Here is a 16,380-nt window from a genome sequence, read left to right on the forward strand (position 1 = left end):
GTGTAAATATGTGTATGTGCATAAATACATAACTTTTTTTTTCTAAATTTCTGCATATATTTCTTGAAGACAAGAAGGGTATAAACATTGTAAATAAAAGCATAGAGAAAAAATGCATAAAGCAAAATTATTTTCGTTTTCAGCAGTGAAATTAAAACATCACAAAGTTCTGAAGATTTTATAGATACAGGCTAATATTAACTTTTCATTTACAGGATAGACTTGTGTTTATACCTGCTATTAAGTGAGAGTTAGTATGCCTAAATATCAGCATAAATGCACAATTGCTATTTCTTTATTCTAGGAAGCATGGCTGCTATTTGATTGGAATAAAGATGGCAGCTCAAGCCCAAGGTGTTGACTACATGCTGTGATTGTATTTCCATACACCGTAAAGTGAATATTTGCTTAACTGCAGAGCCTAAGTGTTAAAAAACTGACAGCACTTCCTTGTACCTTCTTTGCGGCATGGAGCTATCTGATTATGAGATGTCTCATGCCAAGACTTAAAACATAAATACTTGAAACCGTTTTCATTAATTAAAACTGCTGTTGCCCTTTATGAAGGATTAAATTACACCACGTCCTTTAAAATGTCCTTCAGAAACCTCTGTTGTTTGGAGCACACCCATCCAGAAACAGGCTTCCTTTCATTTCTGATTAGAAACTAATCTGCACATCTCTGCTGCAGCTGCTTCTCTTCACTCGCACCGATAGGAGGTTTACAAACATCTTTGCTACCACAAGGCCTCGTGAAGTATGTCTATGAAAGCGGAGTCATTATTCACATGGCTGAGATTTCCACCCCGCTCCATGACAGATGTACCACCGCTGCCCCTCCTGTATAACTGAATCCAGTTTTAATCTGATACGTATCTCCCTCAGAGAAAATGTGAATTAGTGTGGAATGAACTATGGTATTCCATCATTTTTTCCAAGCCCCATTCGCATATACTCAGTCTTCACTCACAGTTTAGTCAAGAAAATGAAATTATTTTCATTCTCTTTTTGATATGTAATGTTTACCAGCTTGCGTTCTTTTATGAAAGATAATTTTTAGCCCCAATATTCTGAACTGCCCTCAAAATAGAAGTGCTAGATAACATTTTGCTTACCTGTTAACTTTCCTTGAAAGATGAATAGCCAGTGTTTTTGCCAAAGTCAGGGAATTTAAGATGATAACTAGAAACAGAAGAAAGTGTGGAATAGTCCCATTCCTGTTCCCCTAAGATACAATATTAGCCCCAGCACTTTGGGCTGTTTGTGTAATATTGCAGAACAAACCAGAAGGCATTCGGTTGGAAATAATCCATCAACAGGCAGCCGGGATGAACCGAGGGTCTGTGCTCAGTAACTTCACAGGGGAACATTTCTGTCGTAGCCCAGCTCTGGCACAAATAAATGCCCCAAGTTCACTTACCCGAGTCAACAAAATCGGACTGAAGGTGCATTCTGCCCTGAGAACGGTGTGTATTGCTTCTCTCCAATGAATTCAAAGAGGGAAAATGGTTGGAAAAATAAGCAAGGAGAAAAAACTAATGTGTTACAGTTGAACCATCCATCAGTGTAAATGGATGAGCACCGTTTAGTGGAGCTCAGACTAATGCTTTCAGCCCCAAGCGCAGCGATTGCTTTGAAGTTTCAGCTGTCCTGCCATCCAGAGCCCTCCCAAACTCAGAGGTGTTTTCCTGCCTAAAGAAGTATCTGAATTCTCTTTTGTTTTCCAGAATCAGTGGATAATTGTCCCAGTAATTGCTATGGGAATGGAGACTGCGTGTCTGGGACTTGCCATTGCTTCCTTGGCTTTCTGGGCCCGGACTGTGGCAGAGGTAGGAATTTATACTTGATTAACTTTTCCCCTCTCCCCTTCAGTTAACATTTTCTTGTGGAAATTATATTCATGCCTGTGCCTTTTGCAAAGGACATCTCACCCAGCTTGGGGATGCTGCAGCAGAATGGAAACAGGTTGGATCTGTGGATTTGTTTGCTACTGGTCATGATTGCTGTGATCTTAGCAGCAACACAACCCCTAGCTGTGTATGGACAGGCAAAATGTCCCACTGGGAATTTTCTCTCTGGAAGCGACTTTAGAAAACGTGACTTATAAATGTGGCATTATTGTTCGTTTAGCAGAGCACTCTATCATTGTGTGGCACGACCCTATAATGATACTTTCTTTCAAGACACTGTTTATACAAAAATTAAGTACCTTTTTCATTGCTGCAGGCCTTGCAAGTCTGCCTGAGCTATGAGTGATCGCTGACAGCCTGGCGGCGAGGAGCGGGGCAGCGTTAGAGTAGGGCTAGGAGTGGAGTAATGGCAGAAAGAACTGGATACTCTGGCCAAAAGTGAAAACATTGGGACGACTGGGAAGGAGGTTTACCCCAGCAAACAATATAATACATTTTTCTGCTGAAGTGAAAAGTATTTTTAATAAATGGTTTTGGAAGGATTTTCGTTTGACCTGAAATTTTTAGGTTATTTAAACATTTAAAAAACAAACTGAAGTACTTTCAGTAAGAACACATTTCAGACCGAGAAATCAAAACGTTGCATGTGGGAAATGCCAGAATGCGGTGCATCAACCTTCTCAAGGCCTTTTTTGGCTCCAACAGTCCAGCAAACTAAGTACAGATTTAGAAATTTGGGGAGGGAGGTAGTGTAAAAATTTAGTACCCACACAAGGAGCTTTGCTAAAGCAACAGGTCAGGCCTTCACCCCAGCCCATTGCTTCTTTGGAAAGCAGGCTGGCTCCTTCCCAAGGGAGAGAGCTAAACTCTGTCCAACCCCTCGTCCTCTCCCCCTCCAGCTGAGCTTGGGTCACATCACTGTAGCCCGGCCAGAGATAAGAACGGCCGCACACCCCGCAGGCGGGGAGCTCTCTGCTGAGGCTGTGTGGTCCAGGCGAAAACCCCGGAGGTGTTTCAGAGTTCACAGCCCAGTAAGATGGATGTGGCAATCTGCATCCCTGAGAGCTGTTCTGTCAAACTTCTTGCTGACTCAGGTTACACTTGGTTTGCATTTCCTTACACTTGGTTTGCATTTCCAAGCTCCTTTTCAAATCCATAGAGCTGGAGACAAAAGGAGGGTTTTTTTCCACCTCTCACAGCATATTCCTACTCACACCTCCTAACCTTAGGTAGGGGCAGAAGTTCAGGGTTTGTTCCTCCCAAGGCTCCCTGTACAGTCAGTGGAGAAGGAGAAGCTCCTGCACTGTGAGTCAGAATATTTAAACTTTTGTTCTGAATCCACTTTCAGAAGAGCTTACCTCCCTTCATGGGTTATACACCTAGCTTTTCAGGCACTTCAGTTGAGCCACGTGAGTATCTCCCAGTTCACTGGAGTGCTTACTCTGGCTGATAGGAACACCTCTTGTTTGACTCTGTCTTTTGGTTCAGAATCATCTGGGTTCAGATCACAGATTACGCTCTGCCTTTAGGAAGACAGATTAATACCTGGAGTGTCGAAATGAGATTTGTGTATGCATTTCCACCCAGTGGGCTTGTTAAATGGATCACCTTGCCATGAGATACCGGTGCCCCAGCCTTGGCTTCCTGGTGGTTTTCGGGGGAATCTAAGATGCAGCTTTCGACCTACAAATCCCTCAGAGGGCAGCAACCGTGGCATGTGTAAGGCTGCTACAGTATCTACCTGCAGCCGTATGTCGTTCCCGGTACTGAGCAGTAATCCTTAAATATGCAGGTCTCTGCCCACGTGAAGATTTCTAGGTCATAGATTTCCTGGGTGTTCCTTTGTTTCAATTCAGCCTTGTAATTCACCGTCCAAATGAGTGGAAAACTGTGGAGCAGAATGCCCTTTTGTTTTTAATAATGGTTAATTATTAATGTATTATTAACCAATTATTTTAAACCAACTAAATGAGAACAAATCACCAGAGGTGTATTCAGGGGCCTTTTGAAGGCCTACTTGAACATGGGAGGTGATGTTTTAAAGTTCTGTATAAAATAAACAAAGGAACGGATGATCTTACTCTCTGATGCTAAACTTTACAAGAAAAGTGGTGTGCATCTACATTGTTGCTACCATAGCCACACTAGGGAGTTACTATAATTTTGGCATCTTAGATATGGTTTGTTGGAATCTGAATGATCAAACAGTAATTATATATCTTTATATACAGAAAAAAGTTGCACAAGTAGCAGTGGAAAAAATCCAGAAACCTCTTTTGTCTTTATTCATTATGGTGTGCTACAAAGGAGGTCTTGTTCTTGCCATTGCCTTGACATTTGCAGCAGCACTTTCCAGGTTATGCTGAAGGTGTTCTCCATAGAGGGCTCTGTAGAGTACCAGTCTTATTGCAGATGGCCAGTAATTTATCTGATCTTGTACTGAGTGATCAGCTGTCTTGTCAGAAAACATGTAAGTCTTTCTCAGAAAACTCTCACTGGTTAAAGGCAATTATTCTTTCTTCTTGTTGAAAAGAGCTGCAGACTATCCTCTTCCAGTGCCTTGAAAGAACAGGCTCCATTACTGAGCATTTGAAATTTGAGACCCGGGGGGCGGAAAATTCCATCAGCCTAGTAGAAAAGTGAAATTACAGAGTGAGTTTGCTGTGAACCATGTACACAACACAGTGTATCTTAAACAATTTATGTCTTGTATAGGTAGATATCTCCTTGCAAATGATGCACTTGAAACGCACCACTGCAATGTGCTTCCTTTAAAGTGAACAGAGGGCTCCTTAGTAATAACAGTTGCCAAATTCCTTTCTTCTTTAAACCTCTTTTATCTTGGTCAGGCAAGTATAGTTCACTGCATATCAAACTGGCTTAACAGTCAGAGCTGGCAATGCTTTGTGTTTTATTGAGGTTGCTATAATTCTGTAATACTCAAACCGGCTTGACTACAAGGACACACGGAGACAACACAGGATGCGCATTGTGCGATTACTGTCTGAAAAGATGGGAAGAGAAGGAGACGAATGTTTCCCTTAACCGTGTTAATACCTCTTCCCGCATATAATCAGTCAGGAACAAAGCAAAAGAGGTACATTGTATTCATCACATGTCTAATGCAGTTGAATTAAGCAGCAGACTGGAATATTCCTTTCACATTTGTCCTGCATAAAAATTTTCATAAATTGCCTTTCTGAGGGGCAGATGAGAAGCCCAGCTGCTCTCACCTAAGGATGATGTGCAACAGTGAACAAGAGAAGTCTGTGTTGAGTGTATGTCCTTGCAGCTGAGTTTCAGCAAAATGAAATGGCTTAAGCAAGATGAAGAGGGCTTAAGCAAGAAGTTTCAATGGATAGTGAACAGGGGAAGGCTGTTGTTTCTGAGGGACAGAAATGAGCAGCTTCCTTGGAAAAATCAGAAGAGAGGGCAAAAGGAGCATAAGGTGGCAGGTGTGGAGAATGGGAAAGGGAGAAGGCATCATCAGAGAGGAGCTGAAGGAAGCTTAGAGAACAGCAATTACCAAAGCTTTGGTCACGGAGGCTGGGATCTGGTCCTTGATGCCCTCTCCTTCCTTGAGGACTCTGCTCTGTATCCTTCAGTTCATCCCATCCCACTCTGCTTTACAATTTCCAAATTTATCTCAAAAAACGCTTAATCCTGGGATGCATCATGCCACAGCTTGAGCTTATCTTTCTCTTCTCCCCTTTATCATGGGGAAGAAATCCTGTATCTGGTTGGCCTTGAGAATCAGCCAGCTCTGCCAGAAACAAGGACAATTAAAAAATCCTTTACAACCTGATACAAAGATCAGAGGATAGATTTGGAGAACTTTTATTGCTGGGAGCTTGGAAAGACTAGAGGCCAGTTTTGCATTGTCTCTGACGATGAATGGAGTCCGGCAGAGGTGATGATAACCAAAAAAAGGGGGCTGGAGATTCAGTTGCTGGTATGACATGAGCTAAATCAGGGAAATAGTCTCAACGTGGCATTCTGGACTCTGAGCAAAGCAACTGAAACCCGTAAAGCTGAGAATTACAACAGAAAAACAGGGGAGTGATTTGTGTACAGCTAAGGTCCACAGCAGAGGCAGTGTCAAGGAAAGTATGAAGTCTGGCAGCAGGTCAGGGACACTGATAAGCAATCTAAGGTCAGAGGTGCTGCTGAAAGAAGACACCAGTACATTGAAAAGTCAGAATACAAGAAAATTATGAGTTCAGTTAGTGAAAAAAAGGATTAGAGACACAAAGCAAGGACATATTCTAGCTCAAGAGCACTGTTTGTTTGTTTTAAACATTCATAGGAGAATACGGTTAACAGCTGGGTGTCATCCATGTAAAAGAGTTGGTTTTGGCAAAGAAAAGAACAACGTATCCCACTGAAGACTGTGCATGAAGAATATAAATCCCATGCCGGACTCTTGTGCTCTTTTTTGCGGTGAAAGCTGTGAACAGTTGTGTTTTAACGTGGTTTCTATTATCTTTCCCCAGCCTCCTGCCCAGTGCTGTGCAGTGGAAATGGGCAGTACATGAAAGGGAGGTGCTTGTGCCACAGCGGTTGGAAAGGAGCAGAATGTGACGTCCCGACGAACCAGTGCATTGATGTCTCCTGCAATAACCATGGCACGTGCATCATGGGGACCTGTATCTGTAACCCAGGATACAAAGGCGAGAGCTGTGAAGAAGGTATTTGCAAGATACATTCAATTAGCCTTTTGCTTTGATTGTCGTTGTATAATTACATGGATGGAGGCTATTCAGAATAGGACTGGCACTTAAACAGGACAGTAATAGGCACCTTAAAGATACAATAGATGGATGCAACATAAAAATGATATGTTGTAGTAACTTGTCGTTAGCTATCATATTTATTCAATAATTGGATGAAAAGCCATCAAATGCTTCAGATAGACAAATCTAGTTGAAAGACCAGAACATCTAATCATATGCTCAAATGTTCTTATTAAAGCATCGTTTCCATTTACACATCTAAACGTATAATTACTTTTACAGTGCTTTCTTCTCTGCTATGCTATGCCAAGCGATTTCAGTTGCTTACATACACAAAATGGTGGCGTGTGAGAGAAAGTCCCTGATTCTTGTCAGCTTTAAAAGCTTAGAAATGCTTAGGACTTGAATTAAATTCTGCTTCAAAATCAGATATTATTTTAATGGCTCTTTCATAGCTTTTTTCTCACATTAGCCCCCAAACATTTTTCATTTACATTTAGATTTGTGGCTCAGGAATACGGTGCCTTTTAGCACTTATCTTTAATCTTTTTGCGTAAGAAGTCACCTACCACCATAAACCTTTATCTTCCTGAGTCTGTGACTGCTTCTTATGGCTAAATGAAAAAATGGACAGTTTTGTAAGTGTACAAATCATTTGGACAGTTATAAAAATATATCCAAAAGTGCCTGATTCACACAATAATATTCAGCACGTTTGAAAAATCTATGCAAGTCTCAAAAATCTATGCAGATGACCTGAAAAATATTTATGTTTAAATTATCCTTCTACAAATGCATATATAAGGCCTTTGCACAACCTCATAGACTTAAGACATCCATTTGATACAAGTATAAGAATCACAATGGCTTGAATTAATTTATGGTTGTCTTCATGTATGTGGGATAAAGATTTATCTGAAACGGCTTTTTTTTACAGACAATGAAAATAGACTGAATTGTATTCAGACATTCAAATGGCATCTAATCTAGCAATTCTTTTGATGCATTAAACGTATTGCAGTGTTACTCTGATGTAACATGGCTTCAGTGTCAGTAAATGTTAGAGATGAAGACAGTATCAGCTCTTATAACAATAAGGCATCTCTTGAGAAAGCTTCATTTTGGCTTAAGAAAGCACAATTCAATGAAGCCATGGGGCACACAAAACCCAAAGATGGTGACTACTGAAGTATCTTTAAAGCATCTCCGTAGGCCTGGTGTTTACTAGATGATATCTTTGCTGGATAAACAGCAGTGAAAAGATACTAATTTTGCCTCCAGCCAGACGTGTTTAATGTGTGTAAATCAGAGTAAGATTTGCCCTTTTTCTAACAAGAACCTTTTTTTCCCCTGGTCGTGTTTCAAGCAGAAAAGCCAGACACTACTCAGTTATTTTATGTTATCGCTGTAGCGGGGGACAGTGTTGGTCCCACTAGGTAAAAACTTGAAAAAGAATGAAGAACAAAGAGAACATGATTTTTCTCATGAGATGTTTAGTATTTTTCCAAGTATGCATTTGTTTTTCATATTCAAGGCATAATTTGTATTGTGTTGGGGGGCGGGGGGAAGTAACTCAGAAATATGCCATGTGGGAAATCTTCGGGACATATATATATATATATTTAGATCTAGTAAAAAAGTTGATTTATACTATTTTTAAATTGCTTTTACTTTTTAATTTCTCTTCTGAGAAGGACCATCTGGTATTGATTACTTTTTATTATTTCTCAGTTCTTATAGCTTCACTGCTTAGTCCATGTTTATAATGGGTTTTCATTCCAGGGTTTCTTCTGTCTTTTCTTTTCCCCCCATGGAAGTTCAGCAATGTTTATAAAACATCAGCCAACAATCTTACATGAGTTTTTCTTTTCTCCTTCCTTAGTTTATTGGCCCATATTTTATAAAGCATGGGCTAAGCCAGTGAGACATTAAAGGGAGGGGAGCAAATTTAAGCGGTGAAAAATGAGAAGTTACTCTTTGGGTACCAAATAAGCCTAATAACCTGTGTGATCAATGAAGCATGAAGCATATTGGGGAAAAGTGTAGAAGAGGCACTACCCTTGCTTGCTGCATGATTTATCTCCCTGGCAAAGGTTCTGCACAAGGCTGAACTATAAATGGGGCATTTTCCAACCAAGAATTAGACCATTTGGGACATTTTCCAAGCAGCCACACAGATATATGCAAAACTCTCTTTTTTTTTTTTTCTTTTCCCAAGTATACTCGATTTTGTCAGCTCTGCCCTCCTGCCCTGCTCCCCATCTCCGCTTCTCCCAGAGCTGAGCAGCTAAATTTGTCAAGCAGAACTCCCTAAAAATATACCATTGTACTCCAAATCCACTAAGCAATTGATTAAGAAGAAAGCAGAAGCCTGTAATCCTGTCCCAAGGCCCTTCCGATGGTGCAGAAACCCTAAAGAGATACAGCTAGTGAGGCTGAGATTAAAGTAGCCATTGTGTGTGACATTTTCTGAAAGGGCTCATTTCAACATGAAAAATGGCCTTGGGATTATGATAAATGGGGGGTTCTGACATGCACATTCCCCTCCTATAATCATCTGTGTTAGAGCTGAGATAGCAGATTGTCTGCCTCCTCTGATGGAGCCCCCTGTAAAACTCACCTTTTTCCCAATTGACCTTCAGAGGGGATGATTAATTGCCTGGAGGTAGCCTCTTGTCAGTTAGCCTGTGATCTTTGTTCTCTATGTTCAAACCATCTGCTGAGAACGTACGGGGCTGCTAGTCCGTTTCTTAGTCCTTTTCCTACTTATTGCTGCTGAGAAAGAACAGGGCCAGGGCTCCAAGGGTCTCATGCTAAAATTGGCACCCTCGCTCCCAGCTCGCTAACAGTGAAGGAGATTTATAGACTCATCCTTTCCAGCCTCTTACAATTTTCGAGGATTGTTCCAGCTATGAGCAGGGCTCCAGGAATCAAACAAAACAGAAAATGCTCTCACATGCCTTGGGATAGTAATTGCTGAGCCATTACTTGTCAGACTGAGAAGGTTTTGAGAATCCGGGGAATTATCAGAGCAGCTGTTGTGTTTCCTTTTAAGGTTTCTGGATCTTAAACAGGTCATTGGGATTCTTATTAGCTTTTACAGGAGGGAAAAAAAACGAACCACAAACCTGCTGTGTGTGCGGTGGCCGTGTTCTGCTCTTCTGTATTAGAGCCAGGACCTGGACAGCTTTCCCCTTGCCGCTTAGCCGGACTGACGCTTGTCACTGATCTCCAGGGCACTGCCACGCACCGTTGCAAGAGATGGGAAGAATTTCTCTAGGCTGTCCTATGTGCTTTTATATATAAAGAGATGCTCAGCTCCTCCAGTCCTTCTTTGGGAGGGTGTCTGGTGCGTTTCATATTTTTCGATTGCTGGGTGAAATTCCCCCCTGGGCAGAGGAGCTGACAGTTGCCTACAAAACACGTAACTCGGGAATCAGGCAGCAGTACATTCGGTCTTTTGGTGCACATTGCTATACCGTGCACCTAACGGAATGGTCTCCGGTCTTGTTAGAAAAGTGCCTCTTTGGGCGAAAAAAAGCACCATTTAAAAAAGAGTATTAACTGATCAAAAATGAAACCAGAAGAACACCAATATCCAAAAATATATGATTTTCTTTTAATCCTTACTCCAGAAAACTGTCTAAGGATATGTTTAATGTGAAATTTATGTAAGTGTCTGTGAAACCTGTATAGATTTCAGCGCATTCTTCATTTTAAGCATGTATTTTGCTGAATAAGGACGTCAACTGCTGCTGAATCTTTGTGTAAAATTCTCTCTCAGAAAACTAGAGCTCAGCTTTGAATTCATTAGTAAGAGTAATTTAGGTTATTCTAATAGAATAAATGGAGGCACAATAGGTGTGCAGGAGAATATTATTCTTATTCTATTCTTAATTGATATTAGCCTGTTCTTACTAGAAGGATCATTTATTAGCGTAGGCCTGGATAAAAGATGGATTTAATCATTAAATTTTTCTCTGTTTTTCCTGTAAGTGTTTTATGTCTCACTGCCTTTTTGGGACACTATCTTCTCACGTGAAGCATCTGGTTTGTGCACAACAGGGCTTTGCTTCTTGGCTGGAGCCTTGAGATACTACGTAAATAAGCTTGTGTAGATGGCAGGCTGATAGCTTTTTTCTGAAATTCTCATTTGCTTTCCCTGTCTGCTTCCTCTTCCGTCTCACGTGTAGTGGACTGCATGGATCCTACCTGCTCGGGACGAGGCGTGTGCGTGCGAGGAGAATGTCACTGTTCTGTTGGCTGGGGAGGAACAAACTGTGAGACCCCAAGAGCCACTTGTCTGGACCAATGCTCTGGTCACGGGACCTTCCTCCCAGACACTGGACTCTGCAGCTGCGATCCCAACTGGACTGGACATGATTGCTCAATCGGTAACGTCAGCGGTGACTTACTGTTGGGTTTTATTTTATTTAAACTTTGTAAAATATTCAGACTTAGATCTGCAAAAAAGAGTACTACAAATGTGTTCCAGTAAGGCACATGTAGGGCATGACTGGAAGCAGAAATGCCATAGCTCAACTACATAAATAATTCTGCTTCCATTGCTGAGCATAGAGTAATATAATAAATAACCCCATTAAAGCCACCTAGGCTTGCTATTGTTCATTATATTGCTATGAATGTAATTGATGGTCTACATATAACTGCTTGTTCTGGTGTTAGTTCTTGATGAATCCCGGTAGCCACCAGAGGGTCTGTTTTGATTTTTAGGAGATGACTAAATATTCTTTAGGTGGCTGTAAACAAGAAGGAAGAGGTGAAAATCCTCCAGGTCTCATTTCCCTTCTGAATTCAAAGGCTGTGCTTTTCTAGGCTCAGCTAGAGGAGGATGAGTGTCACATGAAGGTCATATTAAAAGTTCTCACTGTCCTCTCTGAAGTAAAAAATAAGTTTACTGAGTAGAAGTATTTAATAGTACAAGCACCTACCAAGAAGACAGATTTTTATGGGCAGTTTTGTGTAGAGGTTTGGAACTGGGACCTTCCCTCGTTCCTCAGCTGAATGGGCATCTTGCTCAAAATCTGCATCAGGTATCTGAAATGAAGGCTAAAGAAAAACTATTCAGGAGCCTTTTCTTTTCCTCTAAATGCAATTAGCTTTTAGATGCCACACTGAAAAATGCTATAGTACATTAACTAGTCAGAACGTATGGAACATTAGTCTTTTGGCTTTTGTGCTGTATATTGTGCTCACAAACAAGAGACCACAGCAATAACAGCTTCTTTACACAGCTGGGGTGGAACTAGGCCAAATACCCAGGGCAGCTCTGTAGAGGCAATGAAATGAAATGAAATTTCAGCAAAGCGACAAAAAAAGAATCTATTAGGAGAGTGGATATAGTAGAAAAATTAAGTAAACTGAGGAATTACTATCATAAGTAAAGAAAAGCAGGTGAACTGCTTGCAAGTATTTTAAGAGAGAAACTTCCAAGGATGGGGCAAACTGAATAAACTGGTACAAAGGATACAAAAAGAAAACCTCTTCAACAATCATCATTTAGGTTAGATGTTAGAAAGCTTGTCATAAAGTAAAATCGACTGGGCTGAAGAATAACCAAAAGAGGAGGCCTACTTGCCTGGGGCTAAAACTAGGTTGATCAAAACTTTTGCAGCTGTAAGGAGAGAAGCTATCCTGCATTGATAGGTGGATAAATGCGGTGTCAGGCTTTTCCTTTCCCCGTATTAACATCTTCAATTCCATACTCTATGAGTTCATTTATAAGACCACCGTAAGGGGAAAGGTAGTCGTGTATTTCTAGTGATTTTATAGTGTAGTTCATAATTGAGTCATTATTCTGAGTTTATATGGAGGTTTGGGGATTGCAGGGATGGATTTGGAAAAATGTTCATTTCTACACGCAAACAGAATTCGCTTTCCCTTTGTTAACCTGCAGGGTCATGTACAGATGATTTATAAGCTTTCCTTATACTGCTTTTATAAATCCATCTAGTGCAAACTTTCTTTGGCAGTGTGAGGTTATTTGAGACAAACTTGAGCATCATTCCAAGACCTTTTTCTTCACTGAGCTGCTTGTAACATTCAGGTTATTGTGCCTCACAGCTACAATCACAGCTGAGGTGATTTGTAAACCTCCATTTCTAACCCAGACCTTTCCACTGAATTGATGACTTGATTTGAAAGACAAATTTACTCACAGGATGCGTGGTACTCTTCCTGCATGATTAAAATAGAGTGAGCAAGCACGTTAGCACACGTAACAACACACTGCCCGCGCCAGTGGGGTGGAGGTTCTGTAGAAGGGACTAAAGGGGCCAGATTTTTATTGTCCTATAAAACAGGACCAAATAGAACAGAAGAATTGTTAAGTGAAAGAATTAAGTACTTGCATAAATCAACCTCAGCTCAGCAAAGAAGTCAGGACTGTGTTCCGTCCCAGTGAAATCTATAGGACTGTGCCTACGTCGGCTAGTGCCAAGGACAGCCCCTTTTGTAAACCACACTGACTAGCAAACCCTGAGAACAGCAGAATCATCTGGAAACCCAGAATAAAATACAAGGAGGCACAGTGGGTTTTCCAGCTCTTAACACCTTGAAGTCAAGACTAATACCTATCTGAAATGCTGTATGCTGTATTAATTTAGAAGGTATCAGTCAGTATGGAAGCAGCTAGGTGAAAGTCTGTGGATTGTCATATGTAGAAATTAAAACTAGACTATCTTTGAACCTTAGACTCAGTCTTTCAGCTAAGTAGGTAGATTTCACCTGCCTTTAGCAGGAATCTTAGAGGAACACAGATTGCTGGATAAAACCCTTAGTTTTCACAAGATAATAATATTAGAGAGACTTCTGGTTCCTGTTTATATTCTCTTTTTTCATTCCACTTAGCCTGTGTCTTCATAGACAAGTTCTGCGATTCAACTGCTTGCGAATTCTACTCTGCACTTCATTGTAGGAAGAAGTAATGATATGGTTGGGGTTTTTTTTTTGCTTTATGTGTGTGCCCACTGCCAGTATATCTTGAGACAGGGCTGCTGCCATACTGCCTCAGATTTTTCACTCTGAAAAAATGCTTCTTAAACATGCTTCACCCTTTCATGCAGGGCACAGTTTCTTAGGATCTCCTTTCCCTCAGTATGCACTTCTTTTTTGGTAGATTCCCAAATATAAAAAAAGAAGTCTTTTAAAGAAAGGTGCAGAGATAAGTCCAGAGATAACCTGTACTGAGCAGCAAAAGTGGCATTTTGGTTTCTCCATAGGAGAATTAAATCCCTTCCTTTTTGCATCTTAGAACTGTTGCACAAGCAAATACAAAAAGGTCCTTTATAACCCAGTTCAGCTAAAAAGTCCAAGGCAATGCTTAGCACAAGAAAGACAATTAAGGAACCACTCATCCTAACCCCTTTTCTCCAGGGTCTCCCATCACAGATCCTCTGTATCCCAGGCTTTTGGCATGCTATCTCCCTTCACCTCTTAATGAGCCCTAGCAAAGGACTTCATTCTCCCAGTTCTGGCAACTAATGAAGCCATTATAGGGCAGCTCTCTTAACCTCTTACTGTCTGAGGATAGTGGGAAGAAGGAAATGGCCTGTGCTGCAATGTGAAACAGAACTTAATGTGTGATACAGTCTCACTCTTGACCTATTTAAACTGGACGAAGTATTTCTGGCTAATCAAGAGGCAACAAACCACGTACCATAAGACATATTTGCTGACTGCAGCGAAATGAATAGGTAAGTCAGGTTATCTGCATTTGGGGAATGCAGCGTTTCCCAGAGGGATCTCACTGATGCATCAGTACAATCCCAGGCTCATCAAAACAGTATTATGCTTGGATGCAAAATCTTTCTTAAAGGAATTAAGTTATCTGGTGTTGTCCTTCAGTCTCCTCAAATTGAAATCAGTGATGTTCACACTGCTCTCTGTTTGTTAGTTGACATCTTGACATGCATGATCTTCACTAGAATCATTGGGAAGTTGATTATACAAAGCAGCAATAGAAATTATGTTCTCTGTGTAATAAGTGTACTGACTTTTTCTGGGCAGTTGACAGTGGTTGTACATTGACCTGCATACAGATCAGGATTCCTTCTCAATCCCTCATTCATAATGACTCACTTTATGCACAGTTGTCATCCAGTGCAGTACTTCAGACCTTTAAAAGTACACTGGAGAAGAGCAGTAACAGGAAGAGTATTTTGTATATGGCGGTCCTAAATTAGCAGCGGAGATATAAATCATGGGCTGTACATTTAATGATAAGAGCTGGGAACTGGAAGCTGGGACTCAGTGAAGAAGTTAGAAGTCACGATGTTTTTCTTCACATTTTGAAAAAGCTGAGAGAGCATGCCTGGCCAGAGACTGAGGCTGAGCTTGTGTGACCATATCTCATGAAATCTAGTACTTTGGTCTTACTTATAGCTTCTTTCACCACTTCTGCTGCTAACAATGTTTTCTGAGGATATGCCATTTGACTTTATGACTGCCCTTTTCCCCCTCTGTGACAGGGAGGAAATACTGCTTTTTTTTGTTGCCAAAATTTGTTACTAAGGTCTATGATCACAAAGATGTTTAGACGTTTACGATTATCTAACTTTACTACAGCGTTGCACAGAACCTCTTCTCAACTTCTGAGACACCCCACTGTCTAGAACTGTCTATTGATAAGCTACCTTAAGTTCCTAAATTTCTTCTGTGGCCCATAGAGCAGGTGTCTCCTCAGTCTGAGAAAGCATTGGATGGGCTCTCTCACTTCTTGGGAGAGTATCGCAACTACCAGGTCAAGGCAGATGCTACAAGCTGGCATCTCAAAGAAAAGAATGAACTTGCTGGGCCGATCCAAAGAGATGCCAAAGTTGAGGATGGGTTTCATGCCCTTAATGTCAGCTGGGCATCGTTCTTAGGCACAGAGTGCCTGTCGTTTGGGACAGGAATAGAGTTTCAGACCATCCATCTCCTCGGCATTTCCTGCACTGCGGCACTCATCCTGACCACACTTGCTCTGGCTAGAAAGGTTATAAATCTCTTTAGTGGACAGAGAAGAAAAAAACAAAGTTTTGGATTCATGCCCAGTTCCATGTCATCCCCTACTGCTTTTAGGCTTCCCATGACATTACGAATTTAGTGGGATAGTTGTCCTAGAGCAGAGAAGACTCTGCAGAGGGCTGTTCAGATTTTAGTTAACTGGAAATCCTTGAAAGAGAGCTTAATTGAGTCCTCGATTCAGCTGCCTTCTTATCTGGGTGCTTCATGTTACTTTGGAGCAGTCGGGGTTTCAGTTTTTGAGAGATTCTCAGTTCTGCCAAATAACTGCCGAAGACTCAGCAGGCATCATGATCACAGAATCCTCAGGAGAGAGGCAGTCACAGAACTGAGGCATTTAACATAAAAAATAAGAAACCCCCTCTTAGCCTGTGTGATCGGTTAAAAACAGCTTAGGAGGGCCTTCAGACTGCCATGTAGTGATCACAATACCTGCAGATATGCCTAGATAAACCTGGCCTTCAAGCACAGTGGGGAAATAGTGTGGGTATCCATAGGGCTAGCAGAAGACCAGGTATTTACCCACCAGTTATAAAACAGTCCTCCGTGGCTTTACTGCTTTTGGTAGGCTGAGAAGCTGGATTTAAAATAAAACTAGCACGGTGTGTGTATCCATGTCTCTGATTGCAAGGAAGCCATATTCTTGTAAACGATTGCACAGCACATTGAAGTCGATGTTTACTTTGCAGGAGTATGGGTCAATTCAAGTCCAT

At 41.2% G+C, this 16,380-nt stretch overlaps 1 protein-coding gene across 6 annotated transcripts in view; it reads left to right on the plus strand.

Annotated features, from left to right (window-relative positions):
* TENM4 (teneurin transmembrane protein 4) overlaps positions 1-16,380 on the plus strand; it is a 615,630-nt gene that overhangs the window by 454,786 nt on the left and 144,464 nt on the right. For all 6 annotated transcript variants that reach the window (XM_087756918.1, XM_087756912.1, XM_087756914.1 and 3 more), the window contains 3 exons: positions 1,728-1,829; positions 6,404-6,598; positions 10,837-11,037. In XM_087756918.1, coding sequence (XP_087613044.1) covers positions 1,728-1,829; positions 6,404-6,598; positions 10,837-11,037 — 498 coding nt within the window. The remainder of the gene's footprint in view (positions 1-1,727; positions 1,830-6,403; positions 6,599-10,836; positions 11,038-16,380) is intronic.

Source organism: Nipponia nippon, unplaced genomic scaffold (assembly GCF_047370975.1).
Source record: "Nipponia nippon isolate SJK-2023a ecotype South Korea unplaced genomic scaffold, ASM4737097v1 scaffold_2, whole genome shotgun sequence".
NCBI classification, from domain to species: Eukaryota; Metazoa; Chordata; class Aves; order Pelecaniformes; family Threskiornithidae; genus Nipponia; species Nipponia nippon.